Source organism: Ascaphus truei, chromosome 2 (genome assembly GCF_040206685.1).
Source record: "Ascaphus truei isolate aAscTru1 chromosome 2, aAscTru1.hap1, whole genome shotgun sequence".
Classification (NCBI taxonomy): domain Eukaryota; kingdom Metazoa; phylum Chordata; class Amphibia; order Anura; family Ascaphidae; genus Ascaphus; species Ascaphus truei.
The window spans coordinates 464,108,855-464,124,904 of record NC_134484.1 but is presented as its reverse complement, the minus strand read 5'-3'; the positions used below and the strand labels follow the sequence as shown (position 1 = coordinate 464,124,904).

Below are 16,050 nucleotides of genomic sequence, written 5' to 3'. Positions count from 1 at the left end.
AGGTTCTGGAAGGAGGTGGACCCATGCAGGTTCAGGAGGGAGGTGGGTCCATGCAGGTTCTGGAGGCAGGTGGGTCCATGCAGGTTTTGAGGCAGATGAGTCCATGCAGGTTCTGAAGGGAGGTGAGCCCAAGCTGGTTCTGGAGGCAGGTGGGTCCATGCAGGTTCAGGAGGGAAGTTGGTCCGTCCACGCACTCTGAGCCACCAGGCCCAGGACACTTGTCCCGGCTCTCCTGCACCCTCCCCACCCCCTTTCTTGTCTGTGACTCTGGATGTAACACAATCTGGTATCTTTGAATAACTACAACTATCAGGATGTAATTGGGGTTGTAGGTGCTAAGTTCTTTCTCGGATGAAGGTTCTTAGAAAAGCCTTAGCAAGCATTATTCCCTTTTGTTTTCATAAAGGGACACAACATAAATTGTCCTTTGCATGTACTGGCCCACTTCGAAAACAGATTATGGAGCAAAGACATTAGTGCTTCTGCAACTGACATCACTGTAAAAATAATTATTAGTGCTCGCTCGCTCAGGCCTGTCTCCTCTCTGCCCCCTGTGTCCCTGCAGTTATCTCATGGTTACAACCCTTCTCCCATGCTGCATCCTACCTCTGGGAATCTCTCACTCAATGTCCACCAAGCACCTTTTCTATCTAACTTCAAAACCCATCATGTTCAATGACTGGATAATATAGTTCTGGGGACCATCCCTCGCTAAACTACATTATTCTCTTATACACATTCTAACCAATACACTCACGTTGACTATTGTTTTTGTTGGTATCTCCTGTCAATTAGATTGTAAGCTCTTAGGGGGAGAGACTCCATTCTTCCAATGTTACATTAATGTATTGATGCACTTATCCCACCTCTATTATCATATTCCCTGTACTGCCATTGTATTGTAATGTTGTAAAACACTGCATATTGAGTTGATATAAAATCTACATACAATAATATTTACATATATATATATATTTTTTTTTATCTGTTGCGGAAATGTCATAAATACGATTCACAGTTAGGGATTATCCTCTTCTCATTCCAAGGAGGCTTTCAGAGGACCAGGGTGACAAGAGTTAACTAACTGTTAGAGGGCTCAGTCTACCTGTCGCTTACAAATAGGGTTATAACGGTCATTAAAGAGTGTATTTAAAAATAAATAGAACAATAAAGCACTGTACATAGAATTTTTGCAGCGACAAGAGTCTATGTCCCATAGAGCTTACAATCTATATTTTGGTGCCTCAGGCTCAGGGAGATAAAGTGACTTGACGAATGTCACGAAGAGTTGACACTGGGAATTGAACCAGGTTCCCAAGCTCAGGGCCGCCACCAGAAATCATGGGGCCCGGGACAAATGAAAGAAGAAGCCCCCCTCCCCCCATAGCGCACCTACCGCAGAAGGTTTTTTTTTAGCACACAGCTTTTACTTAAAACATTACAACGCAATCTGTTTATTTTAATATTTTCAACAAAAGACAAAGATACCCAATGCTACATCCTATGTGACAAAAGACCTGGGGGGGGATTCAGTGTGGGATTGGGGTGTTCCCTACCTGTCTTCTGGGTTAGGGGGGATTCTGATATCTCCTGTGTGAAGCTTGAGAGTCAGATCTGGAAGAAAGCAGTATAGGTTATTTCGGTGTGGGTATAGGGCAGTTAAGATAAGACAGAGAGAGTGGGTGAAAGAGAGACAGAGAGAGGCAGTGGGTGACAGAGAGAGTGGGTGTGGGTTGACGGGGTGGGTGACTGACTCATGGGTGAGTGATTGACTGCCGCTTGGGTGGGTGACTGGGTGACACTTGGGTGGGTGACTGACGAGTGGGTGACTATGACTGACTGTGGGTTGGTGTCTGTATTCATTCACAGACACACACACACACACACACACACACACACACACACACACACACACACACACACACACACACACACACACACACACACACACACACACACACACACACACACACACACACACACACACACTCTCTCTCCCTCTCAGACACTATCCCTCTCTCTCTCTGACTCTCTTCCTCTCTCCCTGACTCGACTCGCTCCCTCTCTCTCTGACTCTCTTCCTGACTCTCTCTGACTCTCTTCCTGACTCTCTCCCTCTCACTGACTCCCTCTCTCTGACTCTCTCCCTCTCTCTGACTCTCTCCCTCTCTCTGACTCTCTCTCTCTCTCAGACTCTCTCTCTCTCTCAGACTCTCTGACTTTCTCTGACTCTCTCCCTCTCCCTGACTCTCTGACTCTTTCAGACACTCTCTCTCAGACACTCTCTCTCTCTCAGACACTCTCACACACACAGACACTCAGACACACACACACACACACACACACACACACACACACACACACACACACACACACACACACACACACACACACACACACACACACACACACACACACACACACACACTCAGACACACACATACACACGGGGAAATCGGAACAGGGGGAATCGGAACGGGGGGGGCTCAGAACAGGGGGGTGAGGATCGGAGCAGGGGGGGGGGGAATCGGAACAGGGGGGATCGGAACGGAATTGGAGCAAGGGGGGAATCGGAACGGGGGGAGGGTTTGGAGAAGGGGGGAATCGGAACGGGGGGGGCTCGGAGCAGGGGGGGTGAGGATCGGAGCAGGGGGGGGGAATCAGAACGGGATCGGAACGGAATTGGAGCAAGGGGGGGAATCGGAATGGGGGGTTGGAGCAGGGGGGTAATCGGAACGGGGGGGGGGTTGGAGCAGGGGGGGAATCGGAATGGTGGGGATCGGAACGGAGGGAATCGGAATGGGGGGATCAGAGCAGGGGGGGTATCGGATCGGGGGGTATCGGATCGGGGGGGAATCGGAGCCGGGGGAATCGGAACGGGGGGGATTAGAATGGGGGGATCAGAGCAGGGGGGCAAGTGGAGCAGGGGGGAATCGAAACAGGGGGGATCAGAGCAGGGGGGGGAAATCGGAGCAGGAGGGCAAGTGGAAAGCAAGGCAGGCATGGAGCAGTACTCACCTGACTTGCTCCATGCAGCAGGAAAGGGCGGTCCTCATTTTGCAAACTCAGATAGAGCTTGCTGCGGGCCAAAAAAAAATTCTGGCAGTATGTCAACACGTGCCAGCCAATCAGGAGAGGGGGGAGGTTTTTTTTTTTTTCCTTTGAAGAGATGCGCGCGCTGCCTGGCGCATCGCGAGCGCGCTAAATCCTGCCACCTTGTGGTGACCTGACTCACGGGGCCCGGGACGCCAGTACCCTCTTTCCCCCGCTGTTGGCGGCCCTGCCCAAGCTTACAAACTTGCTGTCGTTTCAGAGTCCGTGTCTCCTTCTACAAGCAGGCTCACAAATTCTTCACAGGACGGAAGCAAACTCAAAAAGGCAAACACATTTCAGCATGGAGGAGCACCTCCTGCCCCCTTTTTAATTAAGATGTATAGGAAGCAGGGGGTCTCCGGAGCTGAATCACGTTAATTTAAACTCCAGGGACCCCTGGCTTCCCAGGATTCTTACCGGGGAAAGTGTCACTGGGTCCTCCCCTCCTGGGGAAGCACAATGGAGGTTTAAAATTCCCACATTACGATGGCCAATAGGAAGCCACCATGTCATTCGTTGCGGCCTCCTATTGGTTCATGTAACGAGGGATTTAAACCTCCCAGAGGTATCAGCGGCACCTTCCTTGGTAAATATCTCCGGAACCCAGGGAGTCGCCGGTGCTGAAATTAACACGGTTCAGTTCCAGAGACACCATGCTTGCCAAGCAGGGAGGCATGTAGGAACTTAGCTGTGCTTAGGTTTCTCGGTATTAAAGAGAGAGAACTTACTAGCCTGTAAATAGCTGTTCTGTTTCCCAGCAATAGACATCACTAGTTTTACTGGAATGAAAAGACGGCAGAATTTACTGCTCAGGTTGTACTGTAGCTCAGAAAACAGACAGTACATGAAGCTGTAACATGCATGGGGAAGTCTGGCACGCAAGACCTACCTGAAGATGAAAGGGTCACTATATCATGTCCACAGCGGCGAACTTACAAATCCGCCACCTTTAGGCACTTGCCTGTGTCTGCCGCCTGTGCCTGCCGCCTGTGCCTGCTGCCTGCTTCTCCTTCAGCATCCAGCTTCAAATGACGCGCGGTCATCACTAACGTAACGTCGCATGGTGTCACGTTACCATGGTAATGTGGCGCCATGATTTCCTTTGACGTTGCGATGTTACGGTTGCCATGGCAATGAGACGCCGTGTGACGTCGGTTGTGACGTCCAAGGTGTCATTTGACGCTCGATTTTGGAGGAGAAGCAGGGCGGCAGAACAGAGGCGGCCGGCACAGGTAAATAAGTCCCTTCCCATTAGGTGTGATAAGCCGGAGAGTGTGGCAAAATGCAAATAGGGGTGGACATTTTTGCCGCCCCCTCATTTTGCCGCCTTAGGCCCGGGCCTAATGGGAAGTCTGACACTGCATGTCCATTACTAATGTGTCTACATCAGGTTTCTCAAACCTCTCCTCTGGCACCACCAGCAACACCGGTTTTAGTACAGTAATATGGTGCACATTGTCTTCATATCCCCAGGATAGATTATTGGGATTCATTTCCTCTTTAATGCTGGGCCCTTTAGTGGTACATTAGGGATTACAAATTTCACTCAAATGCTGCTGGAGGAGTTTAAGCACATCTAGTATATTTATGGGGGAAGTTGTGTGTCTGTTCACTCTGCATTTGGCCATCTCTTAAGATAACGTAATCAAATTTTGCATGATGGTTCCTGAGATCAAGGCGACAGTTTTTGTCTATGTTTGATACAATTCACAAAATATATCACCGAGGGCTTCAGCAATGATATAACTGATGACATCACATATGACATCAGCAATGACATGATCCCATGACACAACCTTCAAGCTGCCACTTAACCTTGGTCACTCTGAAAACCCAATGTGCAACATTAGCAAAAATACGGGACCAGCTAAAGTTCTTCAAGAGTACGAGAACATTGTTTGGGATGAGAGTACAATGTCCTACAAACACGCATTAGAGGCGCTCAATCGAACACTTCAGGACTTCAGAAACTATGAAACTATTATGGGCATGGCCGGTGTTCGGCATCCTAGACGAACCTTCAGACCTGTGCCCCCCCCATAACTTTCAGATTTTTTAAATGTTATTATAGCTCCATTCTTTCATCCAGCTCCACATCCTCTCTCGTCTCACACCTCCACTTCTCTCTTACCCCCTCCCACTCCTACTATCTCTCACCCCCTCCCACTCCTACTGTCTCTCACCCCCTCCCACTCCTACAGTCTCTCACCCCCTCCCACTCCTACTGTCTTTCACCCCCTCCCACTCCTACTGTCTCTCCCCCCTCCCACTCCTACAGTCTCTCACCCCCTCCCACTCCTACTGTCTTTCACCCCCTCCCACTCCTACTGTCTCTCCCCCCTCCCACTCCTACTGTCTCTCACATTCTCCCTCTTTTCCTCAATCATCCCCCCTCCTCCACTTCCTCTATCACCCCCTCCTCCTCTCTCACCCCCCCTCTTCCTCTTTACCAATCACCTCACCATCTCATTCACCCCCTCCTCTTTCCTCTCTCACCCCTCCTTCCTCTTTCACCCTCCTACTCTTCTTCCTCTCACACCCTATCTCCTCCTCTTCATCTCACCCGCTCCTCTTCCTCTTGCACCCCTTCCTTCTCCTCTTCTTCACTTACACCCCCTCTTCTTCCTCTTGCACCCGATCCTCCTCTTCCTCTTTTACCCCCTCCTTCTCATCCTCTCTCACCCCTCCTTCTCTTCCTCTCTAACCCCCCTCCTCCTCTTCCTCTCTCACCACACTCTTCCTCCTCTTCCTCTCACCCCTCCTTCTTTTCTGATCTCACCCTCACTCACCCCCTCCTCCTCCTCTTCCTTTCTCACCCCCCTCCTCTTCCTTTCTCACCCCCATCCTTCTCCTCTTCCTCTATCACCCCTCCTTCTCCGCTTCATCTCTCATCGCCCTCCTCTTCCTCTCTCACCCACTCCTTATACTCTTCCTATCACCTCTACTTCTCTTCCTCTATCAACCTCACTCACCACCCTCCTCTACCTCTCACTCCCTCCTCCTTCTACTCTTTCGCCCTCCTTCTCTTCCTCTCTCACCCCTCCTTCTACTTTTCCTCTCACCCCCTCCTACTTCTCTTCCTCTCTCACCCCCTCCTCCTTTTCATGTCTCCCTCTCGCCTCTTCTTCCTTTTTCACCCTTTTCCTTCTCCTACTCCTCTCCCCCCTCATCCTCTTCCTCTCTCACAATCTTCATCACTAACCCCCTCCTTCGCCTCTTCCTCTCTTACCCCCTCCATCTCCTCTTCTTCTCACCCTCACTCACCCTATCTTCCTCTCACCCTCCTTCTCCTCTTCTTCTCTCACCCCCTCCTTCTCCTCTAACCCTTCCGTCTCCTATTCTTCTATCACCCTCTCCTTCTCTTCTTCTTTCATCCCCTTCTCTTCCTCTCACCCCCTCCTTCTCCTTGTCTTCTCTTACCCCCTGCTTCTCCTCATCTTCTCACCCTTCCTTCTCCTCTTCTCTCACACCCTCCTCTTTCTCTCACCCCACCACCCTTCTCTTAATATCACCCCTTGCTTCTTCTCTTCTTCTCTCCCCCCCCTCCTCTTCTTCCCTCCCCCCCTCCTCCATCTCCTCCTCTTCTCACCTACCTGGCTTCAGTGGAGACGGCAGTAGCAGAGCAGGGCAGCTGAGAAAGAAGACAGCACTTGGCGGCAGGAGAGAAGGGGGTCAGTAGGCTGCAGTGGGAGAAGAGGATGGAGGATTGCAGAGCAGGGTGGCAGAGGACGACACCTGGGGAAGAGCTGCGCTGTAGCAGCGGCAGACACCAGAAGTCAGTGAAGACTTTCCGGTTGAACCGCTGAAGTGGTCTCCTCCCTGGCGGTCCTCCTCTGCTATCCTCTTCTTCTCCTGGTGTCGGTGCCCTGAGCTTGCTACCCTTTCGGCCAGCCTAGGCAACCGCCTAAGTCACCTAGTGGTTGTACTGGCCCTGATTATGGGGGTAGTTGCTGTTTAGCAGGGGATTTTGCATTAAGAAACTAAACAATTAAATTATCCATTTGTAAATCTCAGTATTTTTTGGTTTCTTAGAATTCCCGAGCAGGTACTTTCAACAAATGTTAAATATGCACATTTCTCTACATATACTGTACAGTGCACAACATATGACACGGTTGTATGTTGAGTTGTGTGCAACCTGCCCCTGTTCCCTTAGAGTCATGTAAAACATAGAATACTTTAGCCTGCTTTATGAACTCCAGTGCAGGAAGAAGTTCCATACTGGAGATCATCTGCATCTTCTATAGAAAATCAGTTCACCTGCACCAGTGTTCAATCAAATTAACATACATATATACCCTATAATCTCATATATTTCTCACAAATTGCGTCTATTTCCGAGTAATAAAGGTCATAACATAAACATGCAGTAATCAGCATACATCAATTAGGAGGGAACTCACAGGGTGTATATTCCACAAATAAGACTTTAATCCATTATCAAAAATTCTACATATGAAAAAGTTGATATTTAAAAACAATTAAAAATATAAAAACACACACACACACACACACACACACACACACACACACACACACACACACACACACACACACACACACACACACACACACACACACACACACACACACACACACACACACACACACACACACACACACACACACACACCAGTGAAACACCATAATGATGCAAAGTCTCCGTATTACTACTGCCTGAAGGTGCGTTAGTTTTTTAAGTCCCGTAACAAAGATTCCCGGCTGAAAAGGTGGGACAAAAAGGAGACTAAAAAAATTAGCAGCAGAATTATAAAAGAAAACAATCCCATTGAAGGCAAATTAGTTTATTTTTCCGTCGATAAATCTGGTACCTCAATACTGTTGCTGCTGCTGCAAGATTTTATTACCTGACCCCAACGGGGGTTATACGAGTACAAGTAAAGAAGAAACTCACAGCACTGACGTTCACTGCTTTTTATTCAGCTACGTTTGCCAAAACAACATTAAATTCTCACAGCCAGTAGATTCGCCTGGGTAATAAAGTCGATTTAAATGCATTTGAGATGATAAACAAGTTTCCTTTCCTACATTTGTTGAAGAAGCTACTGGATATACAGTAATAGAAAGGAACCGAGGCACTGCATTGTGCTGACTGCTAATGCAGGGGTGGCCAACTCTAGTCCTCAAGGAACACACAATAGGCCAGGTTTTCAGGATATTCCTGCTTCAGCACAGGTGGCTCAGTCAGTGGCTCAGTCATTGACTGAGCCACCTGTGCTGAAGCGTGGATATCCTGAAAACCTGACCTGGTGGTGGCCCTTGAGGACTGAAGTTGGCCACCACGGTGCTAATGTCATTAATATAGACTTAGTAGCCATTGTTATTATTATTCTACGTGTCCAGTCTTCCTCCAGCCTGACCAGCAGGCTGTCTGAACATCACTAAAAGGTTCATTAGAGGTAGGAGGAGCACCACATTATTCACCTCTGTCTCCACTACTATTTATCAAGATTTAAATGGTCTCATATTAGCACTTAAAGGAGCAGTTCCCCTCTGGGCCCCCACTTTGTTTTTACATGCATAGGAAGCAGAGGTCCCCAAGGAGCTAAATGGCATTTATTTCAACTCCGGGCGCCGCCTGGTACCCACGTTACTTACTGGAGAAGGTGCAGCAGGTACTTAGTGGAGGTTTAAAGCCCCCTTGTCATGATTTAAACCTCGATTTTGTTTCTCCTGAAGGGGACAGTACTGCCGGCGCCATCCCTTGAAAGTATCATTAACATGGTTCAGCTCCGGAGACCCCTTACTTTCTATTCATATAAAAGGGGTGGGGAAGTAAAAACTTAAATCGGGTAGGGGGAACTTCCCCTTATCTATTTATCTAAAAGCAGAGCCATTGGTACTGCGGCTTTACACACACGCTCTTTCTCCCCCTTAGAATAAGGTCGCCTTCTTCCTGCACACTTTCACTGCGTCACCAGACGTTGCACAGGGAGGCTTGCAATGATGGAGAACCTCCCGGAGTAACCTTGTGTCTTTTTTCTTTCGTCTTCTTTCTTGCAGTTCTTTTTGCCTTTGCATTTTGTTTGGTTACTGACTCCCGAACTCTGCAGATGGAAATTCATAAATAAAAAGATTAAGGCAACCTCGTTTTTTGGTAGGAATTTTCTGCTGGGCTCAACATCTAATGATGAAGGGGGCAGGTGAAGGTACAATAACAAATAGTTGGCCACACAACAAAAATGGAAGTCTAACTGGCTTCCTTTATAAAATCTAACAATGCTAATAGCAATGATTTGGCTGCTTTCATTCTTCATTTGGAAATGAGTTACAAGTGGAATTTCTTAGGGGCTTATCACTGAGGATGTGCTTATCAATCAAGTGTTTTCTTTACACTTATCCCACCCTGTCCCTATCAAAGAACCAATAAAGTTAAGGGCAGGGGGGGCCCTCTGGCTGTACAAACGCTTATGATAACACAGTGACATCACACACAAGGGAGCAGCCAGAGCCAATCAAAGCCCTCCCACTGTAAGTCTAACTTATTTTAAATTATTTAAAGTACTTATACTGTAGGTGTCAGATTTGGGAAAAGATGTATGAATTTAAGTCCCCTGGAACATGTCAGTAGAATACGTTCTCTTTGGTCCTGGGAGGGATTGCCTCTCAAAAGTATTAAATAATAGAGCCCTACAAAGATGTAATAAAGATGAGCGACACGTCCACACAGGTTCACAAAACTGGCAAATGTTGGACTTGTGCCGCCCGCAAAATATTTTGCAAAATCGTCAACTTTTGCAATTATTTCACTTGGCATAAACGAAAGACAGAGGTCGGAATTCACTAAGATCATTCAAGTCAATGGTGGTCACTGCCAAAATCAGGGTCAGATATCCCTCATCGTGGCTTGGTTAATTCTGACCAGAGAGAGAGAGGGAAGCCTCCATACAGTACTACAGTCATGTTTTTATATTCATATATATATATTTCAATAATAATCATGTATGTTATGTTTTATCAATTTTTTTATATGTGCATTTCAGTTGAATATATTTACGGATATAATTCTTATTTGAATACCAAGAAGCAAAACGTGTGGAGAAGGCTGCAGTGCAAGGTTTGTGAAACCTACCTGCTGAATAACAGTGTCACAAACGGGCAACACTCTATTGGTTTGTGGCCCTTGAAAGGCGTGTAGAGAGCAGGATTTCAGCAACTGCAAAAGAGAAGAAGAAGACATCTTGTCTTTCGCCCAGATCAACATGGCTCCGTTAAGAGTCACTTAACCCAGGGGTGAGCAAACTTTTGAAGTCGCACCCCCAAACCCCACACAGCCTCTTACCTGCTCTCCGGCATCTCATCTCTGCTGCGTCATGTGACGTTGCATTGTGTTGCCATTTCACTCTGCGTTGTCATGGCGACGCGTTGCCAGGAGAAGCCGGAGAGAGAGGTAAGAGGCAGTTACACAGGCCCTGTGCTCTCCCCCCCCCCCCCCGAAAATTAATTTAAATGTTGTAAGGAAGAGCACAGGGGCCTCTGTAAGCGCGGCTCCCCTCTTAGAAAATGTTGCGAGCCCCCCAGTTTGCGCTCCCCCTGACTCAACCTAGCTGGGTATCTTCAAAGGCCAATAATGTAACATTAAGTCGTGTTTTCTCCCGCAAAGAGCATTGCGCTAACAATAACTGCCGTTCGTGATAATGAGATGCAAATAATATGCATATGAGGCTTTGTTACTTTGCACAGCCACAAAACTCTGTGAAGGTTTAACGTTACATTAGTTAGCTCACACCTAAACTTGGTGGTACTCTCATCTAGACACGGAAATAGGGCTTTTCCAGGGGTGTTATACCACAGGTTGGTGTTATACCACAGGCAGGTACTTTACAATTGAACTAATAATTGCATTATTTGCCCGTCTTCTCCTCTTCTCAACTTACTGTAAGTTAAACACCTATTTCAGGGTCTTGATCAGAGTAACGCGAAGAAATACTTACCGTCACGTTTGTTGAAAGACAGCGCTATGTTTTTGCATGTAATTAGCTTTAAGGTTAACCTCAGGTAAAATCATGTCTTTTCCTGTTTCAGGGAAGGTCACATTGTGAACCCTGGTTTAAAGGAGCTTTGCCAATTTAGCACTCTATCTGGTTAAATATGAAGGAGCACTTAACCCAGGAGTAACCAACTACAGTCCTCCAGGGCTACCAACAGGTCAGGTATTAAGGTTAGCCCTGCTTCAGCACAGGTGGCTCAATCAGTGGCTCAGTCATAATTCCTCCTTGAGGGAGGTCCCTTGGACCAAAACGTTGGATATGATGTTTGTTCGTTACAATTCTTTTTTTTTAATCACTATTCCTGGAGTCTTTCTTCGTCGGACCTGGTTTGGGTGAAGTATTTTTGTATGTGTGTATATAATATGAGACCCTTCTCTTTGTCCAATATACAGAATTGTTGGCTCATGACAAAAACCTGTTCATGGTTGAGGCTTCTGGAAATGTGGCACTTTTAGGAAAACATCCCTTGTTACTTACACCATCAGCTTTGAAGGGGCAATCCTGCATCACTTTCTTCTCTAGTTTCGGGCAAACTGTTTCTTTCATAGTGAAATGTAGGACTCGTGGATGTGGTGATAGATTCTGCAAAGAAAGCAATTCAACGTTACACCAATAGTAATATTTGCCCCCCACCATGTATAAAGGACAGAGTCCCCTGTAGTGGGCTTTTTAGCATCTGTTTTGGGGCCACAGTCTTGTTGCCGAGGAATATTCCAATTTAAACGGAGGTAGGTTTCTGAGTGATGGCGAGGAAGATGGGAATTTGGAGTGGGGTTTGGGAAGGAGAAAAGGGAGAAGGGAAAGTTAATGGAAGAAGAAGAAAGAGAGCAAGGAAAAAGGGGGAAAGGTGGTGGGTAGCAAGAGTTCAAAATGTGGGAGTGGGAAAAGGTGTGGGAGGAGGGAGAAAGGAGAGGGAGAAGGTGTGGGGGGAAGGAGGAAGCAGAGGGAGAAGTTGTGGGGGAATGGGGAAGGAGAGGGGAAGGTGTGAGGGGAAGGAGGAAGGAAAGGAAGGATGTGTTGGGGGAATGAGGAAGGAGCGGGAGAAGGTGTGGGGGAAGAGGGAAGGAGAGGGAGAAGGTGTGGGGAAATGGGGAAGGAGAGGGGAAGGTGTGAGGGGAAGGAGGAAGGAAAGGATGTGTTGGGGGAATGAGGAAGGAGAGGGAGAAGGTGTGGGGGAAGAAGGAAGGAGAGGGAGAAGGTGTGGGGAAGGAGAAGGAGAGTGAGAAGGTGTGTGGGAAAGAGAGAGGGAGAGGGAGAAGGTGTGGGGGGAAGGGTGAAGGTGAGGCAGGTGTGGAGGGAAGGAGGAAGGAGAGTGAGAAGGTGTGGGGGAAGGAGGGGGAGATGTGGGGGAAGGAGGAAGGATGGGGAGATGTGGGGAGGGGGAGATGTGGGGGAAGGGGGAAGGATGGGGAGATGTAGGGGAAGGAGGAAGGATGGGGAGATGTGGGGGAAGGATGGGGAGATGTAGGGGAAGGAGGAAGGATGGGGAGATGTGGGGGAAGGGGGAAGGATGGGGAGATCTGGGGGAAGGGGGAGATGTGGGGGAAGGAAGGGGAGATGTGGGGGAAGGAGAGAGAGAAGGTGTGGGGGAAGAGGGATGGAGTGGCAGGTGTGGAGGGAAGGAGGAAGGAGAGTGAGAAGGTTTGGGGGAAGGAGGGGGAGATGTGGGGGAAGGGTGAAGGGGAGGGAGAAGGTGTGGGGGGAAGGAGGAAGTGGGAAGGGGGAAGTGGTGTTTTGCCTCTGGTTAATATGTTGGTCCTGATTATGTATTCTGCTTTAATGTATTCTACCTTATTTAAGGCAACGCTAACCAACATCTAGTGGGAAACGTGCATTCTGAGATTTACAAGGTGGTTTTATTAAAGTGTCATACTCATATCTGTGAATACACACAAATGGCATACACAGTCTCAGCAAGTTAAAACCCAAGCAGGGCCTACTGAAATGGGGTTACTGTGACATGGCTGTAGGCTTAACAAACTTTGGGCAATGTATTGAACTAAATGGCCCATATTTATAAAGAGAGACTATATATAAAATACATATTAACGTACTAAATAATTCGTCCTATTGGATATAGCATTGGGGCTTTTTTGTCTTTTGTTGAGTGCATACAAATGGCTTCAAACAATTCCCACATCCTGGCTCCAGGAAGGCATTGATATGAACAGATGCCACTTAGTCACATTTACCTGTACCTTCTTTTGTTCTGGGTGTTGCTGCCCCATTCAGTATGTTCTTTGCAGCACAATGGCCTCTTATATCAGCTACATGGGAATCCCAGTGGCTGGCATTGGTTGTTTTACTTGTTCTGTGAGGGGCAATCCATATGGAAGCCACATTTATCCATTGCCATTAAGGGTTATCCCACCCGTTGCGGGGTTAACTCCCATTGTCTTGAGTGGGAGCTAACGGTGTGGGTGGGGTAACCCTTACCGCCACCTGATGTATGTGCCCCTAAGAGCGTTATTAACCAACCTGCCCCAGCTGCAAAACTGCTGCCAGACCCAGTCAATAGAATAGCACCAGTTTTATCAAAGGAAACATTTTACATTATTCTCATTGGGATCTCAGAGGGTTTGATTATTCTCTGCAATTGTGATGCCTCCATAGTTTGTTTTGTACGCATTTAATGTTCATCAAACCCTACCCCCTTTGCTGTCCCCCTGTGTATCCAACGCTGACGTTCTAATCTAGATCACGGGGGGGGGGGTGCTCAACTCCAGTCCTCAAGACCCCACAACAGGTCAGGTTTTCAGGATATCCCTGCTTCAGCACAGGCGGCACAATCAGTTCCTTCTTCAGCACAGGTGGCTCAATCAGAGACTCAGTCTCTGACTGATTGAGCCACCTGTGCTGAAGCAGGGATATCCTGAAAACCTGTCCTGTTGGGGGGGTCTTGAGGACTGAAGTTGAGCACCCCCCTGATCTAGGTGATGTGATTTTGCATTCACTAAAGAGCTTTCTTCTAGAACCAAACCTACCCGCTCTACTATTTTTTAATCATGAACATGCCAATATTTTCCATAAAACAGCGAATCGGGAAAACGAAGCCCGCGCCGTTTCTCTCGTTTCTTTTGAAATCTCACAAGTCTCGTCTATAAATGCACAGGAATCCATACAAAGGACATCTGTGAAAGATCTTCCCTGCCGCTGGGGTTAATTCAGGTAGAGATAAACAATGCATTTCAACCTGCTGTAAAATGAGAAAAGTCCTTATACTTCTCAGAATGACAATATTGTGATGAATGCAGGAGAGGTCCAAGCTGTACAATAATTCCATAAACTGAAATGCAATCACAGGCTCTCGAAACACTATGTAATACTTACCAAGTTGAAACCTGGAGTCACTTCTAGCAGCTTAAACATTGAGCTATCTCTGTGGGCTATATTGTAACGCTCAACAGCCCGTATGATGGATGAACGGGCTTGGACGCTCCAAGAAGAATCCAAAGGAAAGGCCCAAAGGTTCTGCCCCACGGCCAAGCTGAGAAGTAGCAGTGCTCTCCAAGTGTTCCCCATGATTAGATCTCTCTTGTTGCAAAGTCAAATTGCATCTGTGACTCTGGAAGGAAGACTCTCCTTTTATAATCTACTTCATCTGTGATCATAAACAATTGGGGGGTTTCTAGCCATCCAGCAAATGCTTTTTTTTTTTTATAGCAAAGGAATGTATGTTTGTGATGTTTGCCAGGAGTAAGACTCCCACACTATCCTTGGGATCTCATGCTGTAAATATTTAGATTGTATTTGAAGATACTTTTAATTTACTGGAATCAATTGGGCATCATCCAGAGGTTAACCTTACAGTACAAGCTGGGTCTCAGCCATCGACGTGTGCAAGGTTGGAATTTAACTGCCTAGCCCTAGGTAATATATAGAGGAATATGAAATAATATAAACATATTTTGAATATGTGGTTGTCTGGGTAACAATATTTTATAGATCCATCTTATTACACACCTCTTTAACGAGGCGTATGGGTAGCTCCGTGGCTGATACAATATGCCTCATACATTGCCCGTGGCTCCTTGCAGACGTACTTACCAGAACACCCTCCTACTGTCTGTGTACATTCTCCCTAATTACCAATTAGATTGTAAGTTCTTCAGGGCAGGGACTCCTTTTCCTAATGTTACTTTTATGCCTCCAGGGCTTATTCTCATTACAGAATGTGTTATATGTTTATGTCCCGTGTATTACTGCTGTGTAGCACTATGTACATGGATGGTGCTATATAAATAAAGATATACATACAGTACATACATACAATAGTGGTAGAAATCCAGGGATTCCAGCGGTGCACAGCTTGGTAGAGTAGGAGACCAGCAAGGTGTGGGTTAAAAATAAGTTTTTATTGACAAATCATGGTATGGGGGACACACTCTGACGCGTTTCGGACTAACATAGTCCTTAATCATAGAGCTCTATGATTAAGGACTATGTTAGTCCGAAACGTGTCAGAGTGTGTCCCCCATACCATGATTTGTCAATAAAAACTTATTTTTAACCCACACCTTGCTTGTCTCCTACTCTACCAAGCTGTGCACCGCTGGAATCCCTGGATTTCTACCACTATTGTCTATATGGAGCGTGATGCACGCAACTCATGAAGCTGACACCAGTGAGTATTGTATTTCTCTTTCAATTGGAGAATTGATGACCGGCAACAGTGCTGCAGCACAAGGGTCCTGTACGGCGCAGTCCTACGCATCCATGGTATGTTAACCCTTGCATTTTCAATTTGGCACATGGACTATCTTATTGATTAGTGTCTGTTGATATGCTGCATCAAGCTAGCACTGGGTCCAAGATCTCACTACCCAAGAGATCACTATTATGATATCATATCACTTATACTATTGAATGTTCAGAATTGGATTGAGCACTGTTATTGGGACGCAGGCCCCAAAACCATAGATACAGTACATACATACATTAGAAC

At 47.0% G+C, this 16,050-nt stretch overlaps 1 protein-coding gene across 1 annotated transcript; it reads right to left on the bottom strand.

Moving 5' to 3' along the window:
- Positions 1-8,013: 8,013 nt before the first annotated feature.
- On the bottom strand, positions 8,014-14,683 carry LOC142487937 (cathelicidin-6-like). Its single transcript, XM_075588082.1, has 4 exons — positions 14,436-14,683; positions 11,583-11,687; positions 10,187-10,270; positions 8,014-9,161 (listed from the first exon to the last, which is right to left on the bottom strand). The coding sequence occupies exons 1-4, from the start codon at positions 14,625-14,627 to the stop codon at positions 9,021-9,023; spliced, it is 522 nt and encodes a 173-aa protein (XP_075444197.1). The 5' UTR covers positions 14,628-14,683; the 3' UTR covers positions 8,014-9,020.
- Positions 14,684-16,050: the final 1,367 nt, after the last annotated feature.